The 17,334-nt window shown below is 36.1% G+C and overlaps 1 protein-coding gene across 1 annotated transcript in view; it reads right to left on the reverse strand.

Annotated features, from left to right (window-relative positions):
* EIF3A (eukaryotic translation initiation factor 3, subunit A) overlaps positions 1 to 17,334 on the reverse strand; it is a 26,131-nt gene that overhangs the window by 7,314 nt on the left and 1,483 nt on the right. The window contains 14 exon segments of the mRNA XM_010082348.1: positions 5 to 40; positions 995 to 1,148; positions 1,865 to 1,987; positions 2,271 to 2,384; positions 3,429 to 3,533; positions 4,071 to 4,418; positions 7,203 to 7,388; positions 8,359 to 8,475; positions 9,150 to 9,248; positions 10,041 to 10,145; positions 11,165 to 11,336; positions 12,339 to 12,547; positions 13,453 to 13,652; positions 14,949 to 15,112. Coding sequence (XP_010080650.1) covers positions 5 to 40; positions 995 to 1,148; positions 1,865 to 1,987; positions 2,271 to 2,384; positions 3,429 to 3,533; positions 4,071 to 4,418; positions 7,203 to 7,388; positions 8,359 to 8,475; positions 9,150 to 9,248; positions 10,041 to 10,145; positions 11,165 to 11,336; positions 12,339 to 12,547; positions 13,453 to 13,652; positions 14,949 to 15,112 — 2,132 coding nt within the window.

Here is a 17,334-nt window from a genome sequence, read left to right on the forward strand (position 1 = left end):
TCACGTTTCTCACGCTCAATGCGTTCCTTTTCCTCACGCTCTACAAAGTTGCAAACATAAATAGATGTATAAAAAAAAAATCCAAGCATTTGACAGGATGCATTTAACTAACCATAGAACCTGTTTTCTGGAGGTATCCTAACTCAAAAGCAATAGGAAAAGGAACCCTGATACATCCACTAATGTGACATCTTGAAAAACAGCTATCAAGAAAGGAATGATAAGGTTCCAATACCCATACATGAATTTGATGTACAGACCAGAAATGTGCCAGCCACAGTATCAGGAACTATCTCAAGTATGGCAGAGGATCCCCTTTTTAGAAAAGGTCAAACAAAAAAATCAGCTACAGTGTCAGAAATTTGATATTCAGGACTGCTTGGTTTCTGTTTGGTTGTTATTTTAAATATTGCGTGATTATGAACTCTGGTACGTAAAATCTTCATCCACCAAGTGACAAGACACAAATCTACTTTACAGGATGCCTACCATCTCTCCTCTTCTAAAGCCTTGTAACGGGCTACCAGACAAAGCAATCCACTTGGTCTAAGAGTCACATAGAGTTCCTGAGCTCTTGACCTGACACCAGTGTTCCCTTTCTGTTCTCTTTAAGATGTCCACAAACAAGTGGACAGAATTAAAACTAAACAAAATATTGAGTCTTTGATTTTATTCATCAGCCTCTCTGACTTTATGTCCTCCTTTATTCATCTGTGGGAGAGGGGGAGGCAGGAAGCATTCATTTGCTTTCATTTTCCCTCCCTCCTATAAAGTTTTACCTTTATCTCTGCTGCACAGGTAGGCATTCAGAAGGTGCACTAGGTAAAATGTAAAGGTACATCGTCTAATAACAATAAACACAGTCTTCACCACTGACTGAAAGTGAAAAGACTTCCTCCAATATTGTGAAACAGGGAAACCAGAAGTTAGCTGTGTACACATCTGGAATGGGTCAAGGCTGCAAATGATAAAATAAGTACATTCTCGATTATACCTTTAAGCAGCTGTTCTTCTCGTAATCTTTGTTCTTCTTCCTCCTTTTCTCTGTAATAAGTAATGCGCCTCTCTTCTTTCCGCTGTTTCTTGCGTTCCTCCAAACGATTACGCCTCTCTTCTGCTAACCGTTCCTGGAACTGCTTGAGTTTATCCTGAAGTACAAAGAAAACACAAGAAAACACAGGAGCTGTAATGTTTAAGAGGTAGACAGTTACACAAATTGCTACATAAAGCTGAAGAGAAACACAAACTAACTGCAACATATTAAGTTCGCTACACTGAAAAACAACTGCCTGTTTGCCATTTCAACCTTTTTTGCAATAAACTTTGCACAAGGGAATATAATCCTACTTCAGAAGAAAGACAATCAGCATTGTGCACAATTTTAGTCCTTCATCTACTTTTTCAGGAAAGTAATTACCTGAATACTAATTTACCCGTACCTAAAATAATTACCTAAAGTTACTTATATTGTTCCAAAGAATCATATGGAGTTACTTATTTTAACACAATACCTCTTTTGCTTACTTTTTCTTACTGCAACATAGACAAATAATCAAAGCTATAAACAACCTCAGCAAATGCAGAACTTTAAAAATGTAGAGCAAGAACCCTGCCCTTGTGGTCTAATTTGTTATTAAATTTTGCAAACATAAAACATAACTTTAAGTTCCAAATACTGGGACTATCAAAATAATTTCCAGATTCAAACAAAAAGATTAAAAAAATAGACAAGTACTTCTATCTATTTTTCAGCTTCAATATTATTGTCAGTGTTATTCCATCATTTCATGAAGAATCACTGGGTCACAAGTTTAGTTCGTCACTTTAGTGCAATATTTTATTACAATACCATATCTTAATGTACCTCATAAACTGTTCGTCGTGATGCTTTGAGCCTGGCTTCAAATAGATCTCTATCCTCCAACATCCTTGAGAGCCTGTTCTTATGCTCAAGGGCTTTCTCACGCTCCAACTGCAAAGTGGTGATCTGAAAATAGATAATACAAGAAGTATCAAAAAGTAAAATCTTACTATATATTTGCATTCAATCTACCTCAGCCACTAGAAAGAGAAATTATCTTTTCTTTTTTCAGATCCTAGACAGAAGATGCTGCTGTCCACCAGCACAATGAAATTGCAAAACTAACACTTAATTCTTCAAGGCAACTTCTTCCCTTCTTCTCTTGGATTGAGCTGAGGAAAAAAGACTGTGCAAAACCCAGTATTTTTCATTCCTTGCTAATGGATCATCTGAACAAAAAAATTCTTACCCTTTCTTCTTCCTGTTGCTCCCACAACTCCATATCATGCACTCTTTGCTCCTCATATGCAGTCTTTATTAAAGGAATTTCCTCTAAGCGCTTCGCTCTTTCAAAATAGTCAATCTAAATAAAGATAACATACCTTTAGCATGTCACAATGCAAAGACCAAATCTGGAAGACTCAATCTTCAGCATCCCTCCAAAGAAAACCCCCCACATCTGAAGACTTCTCCAATATATCTGATATATTATTGTTACAGAAGAATAACCACATTGGACCACATCAAAGGTCCACCTAACCAAGAACCTGCCTCTATCACTAGCAACTAAGTCCACTCCTAGGTACGGATGGAAGAATAGAGGCAGGAATATACAATACTCTCTCTGCATCATCAACTTTCAGCTCCCAGTATTCCCTGTGTTGAAGTTTTTTTTGTATTTAGTAGGCATTGGTGGATTTCTCCTCTTGTTCTTTTGAACTCAAAGAAGCTTTTCACATACAACATACTTTGGAAAGAACTCCTGTGTGCCTATGTTTTACAGTATGAAGACCCACCTCCCACCTTCTGCATATGGCTCCTACTAGCTTCTTTTGATGCTTCCTAGTTCACTATCTTGCAGTCAGTGCAAGAACAACCGCTCCCCATCATCAGCTATTTCAAGTTTCACCTTGCCCAGGTTCTATACTTCTATTTACTATGACAACATGTTCCTCACACTTTTATAGTTACCTATGTTTCAGGCAGATCCTATTCTGCTATCTAGAAAGGGCTCTAGCAGTGGAATTTCCTCTGTTCCAGTGAGAATTAATACAACTAACTAAATTTAGCTTCTCTGTAATGGCCTCACTTTCTGTGAGCATTTAATCTTCTCTGAACGTGTTCCAATTACAAGTCTTTACAAGTAAGACTCAGTTCACATACAGCTGAAGGGTCCATCTTCAAATTAACTCCATTAATTATAGAACAGATTTGTGCACCGATACTAGAAACTCAGTTGCTTTTTAACCCATTTACCTTTTTTTAGTTTCATACAGTAACATTTTCAACACCAATATTATATATGTGTGTGCATATATATATATATATATATATACGAATACAGGAGTTCACAATCAGTAACTAAAGCATTGTATAGACACGGTTTTGTACCCTTCCTACTTTGTACCTTTTTCTCCTGATTCTTCAGGCGTTCCTGAAGTTCCTTCTTTTCTTTTTCAAGCTGTTCAACTTGTTTAGCCATAATGAAGTCAGGATCCAATTCTTCAAGATCCTACAATCAAGTAAAGTTATCAATATAAAATAAAGCAAATGTTTTTTCTGCTACAAATGTGGTTTATTTATTTACGTTTATCTGCAGTTTCCCTCTTAACTTTTAAACTAATTGCTTCAGAAACATTCTAAGTTTCTTTTCCTCTCTTCTGGGTAACTTGTATTTTATTTTTAAAAAACTCTCTAAAGCACTTGTATCTTGATTTTCAATTGAGATACAGTCCAGGTACTACAAAATTGCACCTGCAGGTCTATTTTATATTTCATATACCGTTCAAGCAACAAGGAGGGGGTGGAAAAAATGCCAAACAGCTAGACTTGAATTCCTCCAGTAAAAAAGGTCCTATCCAAACTCAGAATTAAGGTTTACTTACACTGTTGAGCAAATTTAAACGCCAAACTGTCTCATTTTTAAGAAAGGTTGTTTATAAGACCAGTTACAGTGTAAAACTAGGAAAGAACGTGAAATTTAGTCAGCCTAGCAAAGCAATATAAAAGCATTAAAAAACCCTCAAAGCTTCAATAATAAATTGCCTACCTCAATATCAATATCTTTAAATGCTTTGGCTCCCAGTTCAGTCTTCTTAATCTGCTCCAAGCGCTCACGAACAGTCTTCTTTTTGATTTGTTCATGCTCTTGCAGGATACGCTCCTTCTCTCTTTCCTTTGCCTCCTGGCGCAGTCTCTCTTCTTCAGCTTTCCGGACTTTTTGTAATTCTGCTTCACGTTGTTCCAGTTCTTCTTTTTCACGCTGAATGTTCAAACTTTCAAGGCGTTCTTTTCTTTCCTCTATAGTTTGACGACGTGCAAGAATACGCTGATGCTCCTTCCTTGAATTTTTCAGGAAGGCCGTGACTGCCAGCTGATGTTGTTCTTCCTTTTCTTGCTGAATTTGAATTAAGATAAGACAATGTAAGTAGCATCTCTTTAAAAATGCAGAAAGCATAGCAAATGCTTCTCAAAGAAAACTTATGTTAGTTTTACTCTCCAAACTTGCCAACTGCATGAAAATACAACTGTAAAGGTAAATCTAATCACTCATCTAAGTGGTATACAAGGTAGTATCAACTGAGTAGACTCATGTGCAAATGGAGAAAGTTGTCTGTAAAAACACAAGTATTCTGCAATACATCTTAAGTATGACAGTTTCACACTTTCCTCTGTCCAAAAATATTACACACCCACATTAGTGATATCTAAGACTCTAACTGAAAATGGGGTAGGGAGGGTCAATCTTGTTTGTCTCTGCATGTGTTAGCAAGTGTAGCACCACATGCACTAAATTTCACCAAAGCTCCCTTTGTCTTTAAAGGTGTTTTTTTTTCCAAACACACTAACATAAGAGAAAAATATCCTAACTGACACAAAGCACTATCTGTGAGATGATAAAAAAAATGATGATTGTCTCTCAACAATTTAGGTATATAAACAATATATAAAACCACTTTAATTAGGTAATAAAAAGCACAAGACTTCTAGACACCAGCTATTCTCTAATATTCTTTAAGCATCCTTCCAACCACCCCACCATTCTCCTCCAGAGTGCCTATCCAGGTTTTTGTAGAGATTCATGCTGCACACATGAAAGGTGTTATTGCACCAGCTCAGTGAGCTGCCCATTTTAATCAGTCCAGCAAGCAGCAAAACACTGCAGCCCAATCAGTTCACTACACTCCCTGAGTCATGCTGCTCTTGAAATGTGAGCTAGCTCAGAGGTATTTTTAGTAATCTGTCACTTCTACGGCATTCAACAAAAACACTGAAACATCCATACTTTGTTGCAGATCTGGAAGTGTTTAAAGATAAAATGGAGGTGCCAGCAACACAAAAATGAAAAGCTCAAGATGAATTTAACGATTTTATGAATTATAACAAATTTGACAGAAATTACAACTTTTTAAGCACCTGAAAAAAGTGAAAAGGTTTGATCTGAATACTGAAGGAAAAAAGGGTATCAACTTGTTCTATAGCTTCTCTAACCACACAGATCGATATTAACCCCGACACTGTACCCTAATTTTACAAGTAAATTACTAGCTTCTATGTCTTATTCAGCTAATTGTACAAAGATATCAGGTATAAGACTATTTGTCATTTCTTCTATGACTGTACAGATAAAGTATGTTTTTTCTTTCAAATAGCAATCCATCCGTCTGGTACCAATCACTAATAAAACTTTTAGGGGAAAACCTACAAGGAAATATTTTTATCTTAAACACTATAAAACAGCTAATGTACATTCAAGCTAACATAAGTAAGCTAGCAGTAGGTGTCATGATGCAGTCTTCCTTTGTGTGTTTATATTTTAAGAATATTACTTAGTATTTCAACCCCTATAAAGAATCTAACATGGACATCTTGCTATCAGCCTTTTTTCCATATGGAAAAAATTATCTGAGATGTCTGCTATGAAATCTTTCATAAACATAAAGCAAAAGCAAAAATTAACACTGCTCTTTTAAGAGAAGTGAAGGTTTAACTTGCCACAACTAAGGCATGCTGGAAATTCAGGAGTGATTGACACCTTACTCATACAGGGCTCTGGAGAACCTGAAATGTGAGCTCATCAGTGAGTCCAACGTTGAAGCCAACAGCCCCAGCAAGGAGGACAGGGAGTGACAAGGACAGGTCAGTTCTTGAGTTGTGGGATCTTTTGTTCGCGTTTTTAGATTCCACTATGAAGTTACATTCCAGGTTCTTCACAGCAGCAGTTTCTCCAGGAAGAATAAAGAAAGCAGGCTCTTCGATTTTCAAAAACGCATGCAAAATTTTAAACAAATCCTAGGTCTGCAGGCCCATCTATGCGTAAGTTATTAGTTGATATATCCTAAATCTGAGATATGCAAGACTAGCAGTTTATACTCAGACATCTTGTGTACATTTTGACATGATTTTAGTTATGACCAAATATTAACTAGTTGAGTGATTTAAGAATGATTTCTTATTTTTCACAAGCACGAACAGATAACTACCATCAGCATGAAAAAAAAAAAAACTAAATGAAAAGGTACACCTAATCTGAGAAAACACATTTATTCAAATATAAGCTTTGGTATAAAGTGTCAAGTTATTAGCTTACTTTTCTACTTAATCCACAAATATGTAAACGCAGCCCATCACTACTGTCAAATTATATCAAAGATCATTACCACAATGCTTTGAAAAACAGAGCAACACACTTCTGAAAATAGACAAATCTACAAAAGCACCAATCACTACCTACTCAAATCATTGCAAAGTTAAATTAACCGTTAGATAGCTCAATGCCTTTACTATGTCAAGGAAAGGTAAACCAAGTAACTCCTTGGAATATATGATCTCACAATTTCAAAAAAAGCTTGTCTTGCTAAACCAGAAAATTTAGATCTATTAGAACAGGTGAGCATTTAACCGACGTAGAAGAATACTTTGACATTAATAAATACATTAATGCTACACTACATTTGTATATATTAACATCTCAAGGATCAATTATTTGTTCAGAAGGGAGGGGACAGCAGTAATGATACTGATTACCACTGCACTGAAAACAGATTACTGGAAGGAGTAGTTGATCAGGCAAGCAAAAACTAACAAAAAGCTTCATAAAGGCAACAGATAAACACCACAAAACACACTTCAGGGAACATCAGAATCTGTTAACATTTTCAGAAGATTTAAAATGACTTACCAGTAAATGAGGAGGCTTAATGATTGCAAGAGCCTTAGCCAGAGCTGAGGACATAGCAGTCAATTGATTTCTAATTTGCTCAGAAGGCATACTTTGCAGTTGAGGGCCTAGGGGAGCATCTTCCCTCGTACTGTAATTCAAATCTGAGCCAAAACTCAGGGTCCGGGTAGTATGATCAAGGCGAACCTTTGAAAAAAAAAAAAAATTATTTATTAAACAACTTCTCTGTTGCTCAGCCTATGAACAATATTTCTAAGCAGAAACTACACTAAAAAAAATTCAGCTGTACCAGACCATGAGTAAAGCCAAATTAGTAAAAGAAAAGTAGCACTGTGCATAGAAGTTTGTTTAATTTACATGGTTTATTAAAAAAAAAAAAATCATCAATGGCTCTCAATAATTCTACGAAACAAACACTGCAAGATAAATCATTCTTGACTTTTCCTTCATGTTAGCAGTACACAAAACAACAATTCTAACTTTAATGCAGACAATTTCAACGTATCTAAAATATAAGCTCAAGTTGTGTGTTAACCTAAATGAATTAACTCTGCTTTCTCTAAAAACCTAAATGGATAATTACTAAGCAACCTCAACTGAAAGCTACTTGTATCTTTTGAACAGCTTACACATTTCATTACAGGCTGTCATTCATTCTATACAGACAACTTTACCAACAACGCAATCTTCAACAGCAGCTGAAACATCTCAGACATCAGTGCACATCTCAGACATTGGTGTTCAATTTCAATCACTTGGTTAAACAAAAATCAACATCAGTGACTGCTAGCTCTTCAGTCTTGCACAACTAATTCAGCATATTCAGAAATTTGCATCCCTGTTTGTTAGACCTGCTTCAGGATATTCTGGACTAAATGACTGGAGCTCACAGGGTAAGTTTCAGCAATTTTTATCTTAACTTTTACTTCTACTGGATTTACATTAATGGTTCTTGACCTAAATCAAAAATGCACACCAGGGTGCAAATAACTGTCAGTTCTTAATATATTGTCACATGCATCATTTACTCGAGTTTATTTCCATCTATCAGAATCCATTGTCTTCCTTTGGTTCAACATCAACCAGTCAGTTTTCCTCCAATGTAATACACATGAATCCATGCATCATTTCACAGAAGTCTTTTTACAGCACTCACTTGTAAGTCACAATGTCTGGCTGCATCAACGATACAACGTTCCAGCTGGAAAGCATCCACAAAAGGAACCAGGCTAGCCAGACGAGCAAATTCAATGCTTTGATAAATCTGGGCCACCTGTATGTGAACAAAAACATTAGGTATATTTCCTCATTAAACAGAGATAAGAAATTAAAGTTGTTGTACAGACTCTAAACCTACTTAATAAATTGTCAGTAAATTAATGTTTCCATATTAATACAATTACAGACAATCTTTCACAATTTTACTTCTGTACTGTATTCAAACTTAAGATTAAATGCCATTCCTTAATGGGTTCTTTGTATGAAGGAGACTGGCAGCAGTAACTACACACAGCTATGCTGCTAATTAGCCTTCAACTATTTCTGTAGCACATCAGAAATAACACTGCTCGTCACTTGTTAACAAAAGCAGGTCAATGAAATGTGCATTTTATAAAACACCTACAAAAAACCAAACAAAACAAAAAAAATCCCACACATACCCCAGCCCAAAAAAAGGTTTTAAGAAACAATGAATTACCTTAAACAAGACATTATAGATCCGTAATGAAGAAAATCTAGGCAAGATATTAGGCCACTGTATGCACCCATTAAGTATAGCTACTATGGCTCTACCTAAATCACGTACAAAAAAGTATTTCAAAATCGTAACGGTCTTCTACTCGATGGAAGAAATTTATTTCAGCACGGAAGTTTCCAACTTAATGCTCTTCCAAAGCATTTTCTAACCTATGCATACTCATGAACATACATTTTCTTTACTCATACCTGCTGCAGAAGGCGAAGAATGGTATTGTTTTGCAGGTGAGGAACATACAGCTGCAGTTCAGGTTCTTTTTCAGCTTGGTCTTTCACCCAGTTCAGAACCTATCAAAATTCTGAAAAGTTACTCTATCTGCATCAACCCTTAAAAACTTCAACATTAAAGTACAAAGCACAGTTCTTAAATACTTCTGGTTTACAGCTCATGAAACAACAGCACTTCTGTCCAGAAGTACTGAAGTGTATCTTTTGATCAGAGCACTCATTTATAACGGAGAGCTAACATTTTTTGTATGAAGGCGACTGACAGTACTGGCAACATTTACCATACTGCTAATTTACCTTCAAGTTCTTTTTAGCACCTCAAGTTCCTTTGTTCTCACTATCAAAGAAAAAGAACATGATGTGCTTCATCAATTGCAGAATTTACATTAACCTAATCAACAGCTCTCACGTTATTTTGCCACCCAATACCCTACATTTTAATAGTGAAAACAGTTATTGGTATATTTTTCCACTTCCCACACAACCCACTTGCATACATACGCACATGTGTACACACAGTTTTCTCATTTCTGCATCTTTAAACAAAGTTCAACTCAGGATTACCTCCATCAACAAGACCTTCTGGTACATTACCAAAACTCTGTAACTTTGTAGGGGCCCTCTGAATAGCGCCCTAGAGACTCAAATTAATTTTCATTCTATTTCAATAATGTGGTGTACTGTGTATATCAGATGTTAGGTACATGTCACTGTAATGGAATTTGACCAAATAAATACTACCATTGAAAATTCTGGCAACAGAAAAAGATAGCTGGTATTTACCACAAATCGATATTCAAATAACAGACTATTAGTCATGACCAACTATATACACAGAGCTACAAAACTTACCTTGCTGACACGGCTACATAACTTGAGCGGGTGAAAGTCCACTTCAAGCCAATTGTAAAGTTCTTTTACCTCTGGAACAACATATTGCACTACGTTGAACCTTACCTACAGTCAACAAAAAAATCCAAAGATCTCAAAATAAATACAATATTAACACATAGTTAGACTTTCAGAATTTTATATTCAAGAAGTTAAATAGGCACCACATGTGCCTTTTAAAACAGGAAACTACCATTACAGCATTCTTAATTGCAGTGACAGTAACTCTACGCTACACCACTTAACACTATTTAAAAATGGAAAAATAGACAAAAACATATAAATAAAATAAATATTTAGACTAGAGTACCATCTTGAACTTATCAGCCATTTCTAAGACCCAAGTCCTACCACACAGATGGAGGTTCACATCCAAACTAAAATCACACACATCAGTTCATGATTAAACTTCTGAAGCCTTAAACTGTGGTTTAAGGCAAACTGGAGAGGTACCAGATGAAGAATTAAATTGTAAAATGAGCACTGAATGTAAGTTTTAGACATGCATGTAAACGACTGCAAGAAATTCAAACATCCTCTGAAAATACCTAACTGTGACTGAATGCCTAATTTGTTTATGGGAAGGTCTAAAGATAGATAAATCTATCTTTTGTTGAATTTAAACACAAGGAAGTTTTCATAGTCACTTTAGGTCCTTACGGTCCACTATTTGATATCTGACCTGTGCTTATCCAAAATACATTTAAAACCAAAAAATAACCACTTGCTTCAGTTAATTACACACCTTAGAGTAGGGAAAAAACCCCAAAGCTCTAGCTTACAACCCTTTTTAGACCCCTTAGTTTCAAAACAACAATTGTAGCTTGGGTGACATAAAGGACAATATTGAATCTGACTCTTTATTGCACACAAGCACTCAAGCCTCCCATTACTGCTGCCATTTCTGAACAGTCCTTCTTGTGAATCTGAAATTTTAACACTGTACCGTAAGTCGTACAATGAACCATTTAGCCGTTTTAACTTTAAACTGCTGTCCCATAACTAAGCACAGTGCTCTGGAAGGAAAACAGTCCAAAAAGTGGACTCAATTTTTAAAAGCTGTTCATCTGAACACCACTACCTACCATATCATTAATGAGGCTGTTACGCGTAGGTGGGGCCTGCAGACCCAACAGGGTTGCCAGACGTCGCTGTTTCTCAACAATGATACCATCCATATCCAGAAGGCGAGCAATATCAGTTCTCTCAGGAGTTATAGGAATTGACAGAGTGGCCAACAAGACTCGAGTAGACATCCTGTTGACAAAGTATAATCACAAAAGATGAACTGCAAGAGAACATTTATTAACTCCTTTTCCGGTATGTGCCAATTCAAGAGTTGGAATGAGTAGCATTCATGATTCAAAACTGTGTAAAAATACAAGCAATAACAGAAAAGACGCCAGCAACACAATAAGGGTACAGAATGGAGTGTTCTTCAGTAACCAGAGAAAGATTTCTATAACATCTTTTCATCACTTACATGTGCATATATATACATATGTATATATACATGGAAATTATAAAGAAATTTAAGCTGCCTCTATGAATATCAAAATACTATAAAATAATGAAAACATCAGAAAGCAGCACCGTTAAAAACTTATTTTAGCTGCAAATCCATATCAGTCATTTGGTTTGCATTGATCTTTAACATTTACTGTGCAAGCCAGATGTAACTTTTGATGCAATAATACAAATGACATTAAATATTTAAATTCTGAACTTAGTACCAAGATTAAAGGGAATATAAGAATTTCCATAGAGTATTTATTCCCATCAAGTTCTGATTCTATGAAGGCCTGTACATGAGCTTCAGAAATTAATGCAGTCAATCATTCTGCATCCGTCAAAAGCCTTGCCAGTATCATATTTGGTACAGAAAAATTAAAGGCCATTAGGCTATACAGACTTTTATATATTAAGCAAAAGTTTATACTAGTTATAAAGAAATCTTGTCAAGTAAACACCACCACGCAGAAGAGAAAAAGGAAACAAAACACAGATACTTATTAACTTGTTTAGCTTCCCAGTCAGTAACAGAGAAGGAAGCTTAACTAAGGTGATCCCAATGTTTACACTATTTACACTGTAGCTCTGTAAGATAACCTTCTTGCTTTAGGCTGCTTTTGAAGAAATTAGTACTGGCCACTTTAAGAAGAGCTGCTCATCTGCTTCTTTTGGGGCACAATTTAGTTTATTTTTGAACCTCAGGGGTTAAAAATAGAATTTAAGATCATATTAAATAGCTTTCCCCACCTCTGCATCTCCTCTTGTGTGAGATTCTTCCGCATTTCTCTTGATAAGTGATAAAGTCGGTGAAGTGTGGATGCATGAAAAAGAGCATTTCCTGATTTCCAGAAGACAGTTGAAACTTTGTGATAGTAATTTGCCATCAGTTGTGGTTTGGGTGGTTTCTTAGACAGTGCAAAGAGCCCATGAATATCCTCCACTGCTTTGAAAGCTTCCTAAAAAAAAACCCAAATACACTACTTTCAGGATGGTTTTTGCAACATGCAAAAAAGGATAAAAACGTACATTCACTAAAGGTTACAAAACTATATTTAGAATCACTGAAATCTTCAGTTTCGCCAGCTACATGAAATGAAATAATTCTTTCCTAATAAATAAATTATTTAGGCATACTGCAAATCCATTAACTATCTGCTTAGAATTTGGTAGTTAACAATAAGTTCACGTAATTTTTCACAAACTGCTTTGTTCCAGATTTTCAAGCTAAAGGGAAAAAAAAAGTCACCTACAGAATAAGAAAAAATCTGCTACTTTACTATTCTACCAATTCTACTATTTACTGGTTTTGCCGTTTTTAAAAAAAAATTTTGAAAACATTCTCCAAATTCACAAAAGCAAAAAACTACAACCTTGGCTTTTTAATGAATTTGACATTAGAAAGGTTGCAAAAGCAAACCACCTCTGTGAAAAGTTTGCTTCGACAGTGCCCTCACTGGCTAGACACTAATAGAATTCAACCAGCAATGCTGGGGCCCCAGCCTAATAGCAGGCTTTAACATTTACCAACCACTTCCCAGAGATCTAGTTCATGAGAATGAGAGATAGCAGAGGTGAAGGTGTCATCATCAACTTCCAATTTTCACAACTCAAAACTACTTCAGTCACTTTACCACTAACTGCTACCAGCAGAAGTTTGGTTTGAAATTCTGTGCGAATACAGCAATCCCAGAAACATCAGACTAAGTATTAAATAAGCATGTAGTACCACATTCTAGACATTAAAACTTTAGCTATTAATCTGTCTTTACCTTGGAGTATATACCATGAAACATGACCTGCGTGGAACAGATTCTGGAAAGGCTGTAGACTACAGCGTGATTACAGGTGCCCTGCTGCATACCTGCCACAGCTCCATGCTAATAGCACTGTCAAGCTGCACAAGCCTGGTCTCCAAGTGCATGGACTGACTGTCAGGATTGTTGAGGTTGATTGCTGTGCTTTGGTTATGATGACGCTGGATCTGCCCCAAATGCATTCGCAGGTTATCACACAGTTTACGGAACTCAGCTTTACGTGTGTACTGCAGGCAGAACTTAAAAGCTGCAAAAAAAATGAACAATATAAATTAAGAATGCTCACTAATCGTGACTTCATGGTAGTTCTAAAAGGGATTCAAATATGTAAATCAGCACATTTAAAGAATTTTCACTTAGAGTCCAAAGACATACCAAACAAGATGCAATCTGTCACACATAAAAAATAAATGACAATGCAGAGCACTTCCATCTTCATCTCAAATAATGAAGATGCTTCTACACAATTAATCTTAAGCAGCAAATGGAATACTTTGAGTCTCTTTAAAAATGTTCTAATTTAAGCAGTGATTCTAGCTTTTATTTTGAACTAAGTGCAAATAAAATTCTGTGGTGTTAATTCAGGTTTTGGCTGTATAAAATGTGGGGAAAAATTCTCAAGTTATCTGAATATGGTAAAGTTAAATGAAGCTTTCAAATAACTGGAAATGACATAGGAAAAAAATTGTCTTTGATCCCATAGTTCCTCTCAAAAATCTGTTTTTGCTTTACCACTGTCACTCTGAAAATTCTACAGTATCTCCATCAGAAACAGGCACAAAAGGAAATCTCAACAGTGTAGCACAAAGACTTAAATACACTGAAGCACCTAGAACTCATCTGACAGTCATCTCTCCTAGTGTACTTCCGCAATTTGGATCCAGAGTTTAAAATCTAACAGGCACTTTTTTCAAAAATACAGAGCCCTGAGTTATACATACAAAGGAAAACATTCTTCTGCTCATCTCTCACCCTTAAGAAAAGATGAACATGTAAGTATTACTCTTCTAAAGTCAGTTTTTGCAGAATAAGGCCAGAAAGAACCAGACCAGACTTCTTCCTATTACCTTCTGCATATTTTGCTAAGTTATGTCTATGTCAAAATTGATAATGCATCATAATTTTACAGTACCTTTTAGTGTACACTAGTTTTTAAAGTTTTTTAGCTGACATAGAACACATTCATGGAAGACACATTGGCTATTCTGGATAACAAAGCGAAAACAGAACTAATTTTGATTAGTAAGTTAGAAAAAATAAAGACACAGCACCAGTAATTCTCATATGGCCAGGAAAAAATAACTTTTTCCTTGCAGGTTCTGTTACAAGAAGAGACTGGTGTCCAGAAACCTCAGTAATTTTAAGGAACCTCAGTAATTTTAAGAATTGTATGTGTGTACATACCTGTGATTAAGAGATTAATGTATTTCCAACTCTGAAGCGATATCCAAACAGAAGTAACCTTTAACTTTCTAGTTTTATAGAATGTAATGTAGAAGTCCTAGATCTCATTATACTTTAAGTGTCCATCATTTCAACTTACCTTGCTGTGCAATATCATGGTACAGGCGTTCCACTCGAGAATTATTTCGGAGAAGATCCAAACATTGTCTATATGATTCCCATAGAAATTTAACCCAGGGTGTCAAAAGCAGTCGGTCAGTACGATCCTGAGTGTCTTCTCCACTTACAGCGCTCAAAAGAACACTACAGTCGGGGCAGGAGGGTAAGGGATTAAAAAAATGTGTTTCATTCCCTGCAATTCTCACCAATTTTTCTTATCAAGATCTAAGAGGAGACTGAACAAATATGAACAGTTAATTGCTGATGAACAGCCTATCGCTTATTTTCAAATTGGTCCCTCAACTTCTCCTTCGCTCTTTAAAGGATGTAGGTAACTTTTATTGCTGTTAAGTTTCAAACTTTGGAACCTGCATCTATGACAGACGTGTACAAGGTTCAGAGGTAAGAGACATCAGAACCTTTGCTGTCCATTACATGAGTAACCCATGGAAACTAAATCCATGATTTTCACCTTCCCTTTTCAACCAGGGAGCTGTGCACTGCACCTCTGCTAGATTCAAATATCACTGTCTACACTCAGATACTTTCCTACTTGCTGAAACTTCCTTTTTAGTCACCAGCAATGCTGCCAGAGAGCTCACTTCTTGTTGACATATGACACAGAAGCAATGCGTGTCTTCCAACCTGCAGGCATCGAAAACCAGAATACTGACATTAAAGTATCACATCTTTTAAAAATTCTGACATGAAAAAGATGCTTCAAGATGTCAGAAGTAAGATAAAATGATCTTGCATTTAGTGGCCATAACTGCATGCCCTCATTCACAGAGATACAAGATTGGAAAGGATTTCTGAGACACTTGGACAAATTCAGTGCTATGGCCCACATAATCTATTTCTGGTAAACAGTCTGCCCAGCACGACAAACATACAAAGAACCATCTTCCTGAAGCCTTAATTTTTAAAATCCTTTTTGAACTATTCCTCTAATATACTCTCAACTCTTGTAACTCTCTTCTACTATGCTGCTTCCAGTTCTAATTCACTTTCTTGAGTGCTAGTACTACACATAATATTAAAGATTACATTGCACCAATGGCTTCTCCAACACATCAAGCAGTGAATCCAGCAAAAAAGTATGAGAAGCCTAGACAACAGGACCTAAAAAACACTAAAGAAACTGTGATTGTTGAGATAAAGAAGTGTGACCGAAAAGACACATTTTCTAGTCCTCAGTTATATAAAAGAGAGCAAGAAAAAGAGCAGTCGGTCAATCCTCAATGTCAAACTATTAGTGGGATTCCCATGTAACAGAGACTATTTCAGGTGCTGGAAACAACATGAATGGTATCACCAGCCTGGAACAGCTACTTAAGACACATCTGTAACCTTTTAATTTTTTGCAACCAATGAGTTCCCAAACTCCACCAGAGAGCCTTGCTGTTAACATGTGGATCTATAGCTTTCTACTCCCTGTCTTTACGTTTTATTTGACTACTAAAACTCTATTCATCTTGGTTGCCTACACAAGACAAAATGTCCTCTACTTAGATAATTTTATCCAAATTTCTATCACGAATAGATATAGCTTTGACTTTTTTATAGTTTCTGTGTCAAGTTTTTAATTGAAAGAATTCCCACTAACTTCGCTCTTGCTTCACATCTCCTTTCATCATTACATGCCGTCAGTTTCTCACTGGACAATGTCATAGTCCCCTTCCAATTCAACTGCAAACACCCCTCCTGGTATGGTATAAACAGCTTTACTTTTACCCAGGCTAGATCCCTGGCATTTCTTGGATCTAAAAAATTAAATTGCCAACTAAAATCATAACATAATGAGATGTAATCTACACTTCGTCAAGCCTGTGCTCAATTTTATCTTATTTTTAACTCGATATACTACTTCCTTCCTTCCAAACTCATACTAAAGACCTGAACGCTATTACAACCAAGACAACAACACATCAGCAACTGTTCAGACCACTACTCAGTCCTACATACAGATGATAAGAAAACACACTGACTGCTCAGATGGGTATCTGAAGACCTTCAGTATGCAAAATATCTGCCAACAGAACTCTAGGATAGAAATTATGCTGTCAGCCACTATGAAGAGAAAGCTGACTTTTCCATTCACTTCAGACAGAAATTTCCATGTTCTAAAAACCTGTTTCTTTCTTTTATTTCAGTATCAATATTCTTACAAAAATCAGTAGCAAAGTACTGCTTTAATCTTCAGACCACACCTAGGATGGCTAATCTCAATCCACCTTCTCATAATTTTACCACCATTTTTCCTAGAATTCCCCACTTCTGGCTGAAGATCCTTTTATTATTTATTTTTATATCTTCTGCAAATTTTAATTTGGTTTGACTTATGGAAATTTTAATTTATTCCCTAC

This window comes from Pterocles gutturalis, unplaced genomic scaffold, assembly GCF_000699245.1.
Source record: "Pterocles gutturalis isolate BGI_N339 unplaced genomic scaffold, ASM69924v1 scaffold25071, whole genome shotgun sequence".
NCBI lineage: Eukaryota > Metazoa > Chordata > Aves > Pterocliformes > Pteroclidae > Pterocles > Pterocles gutturalis.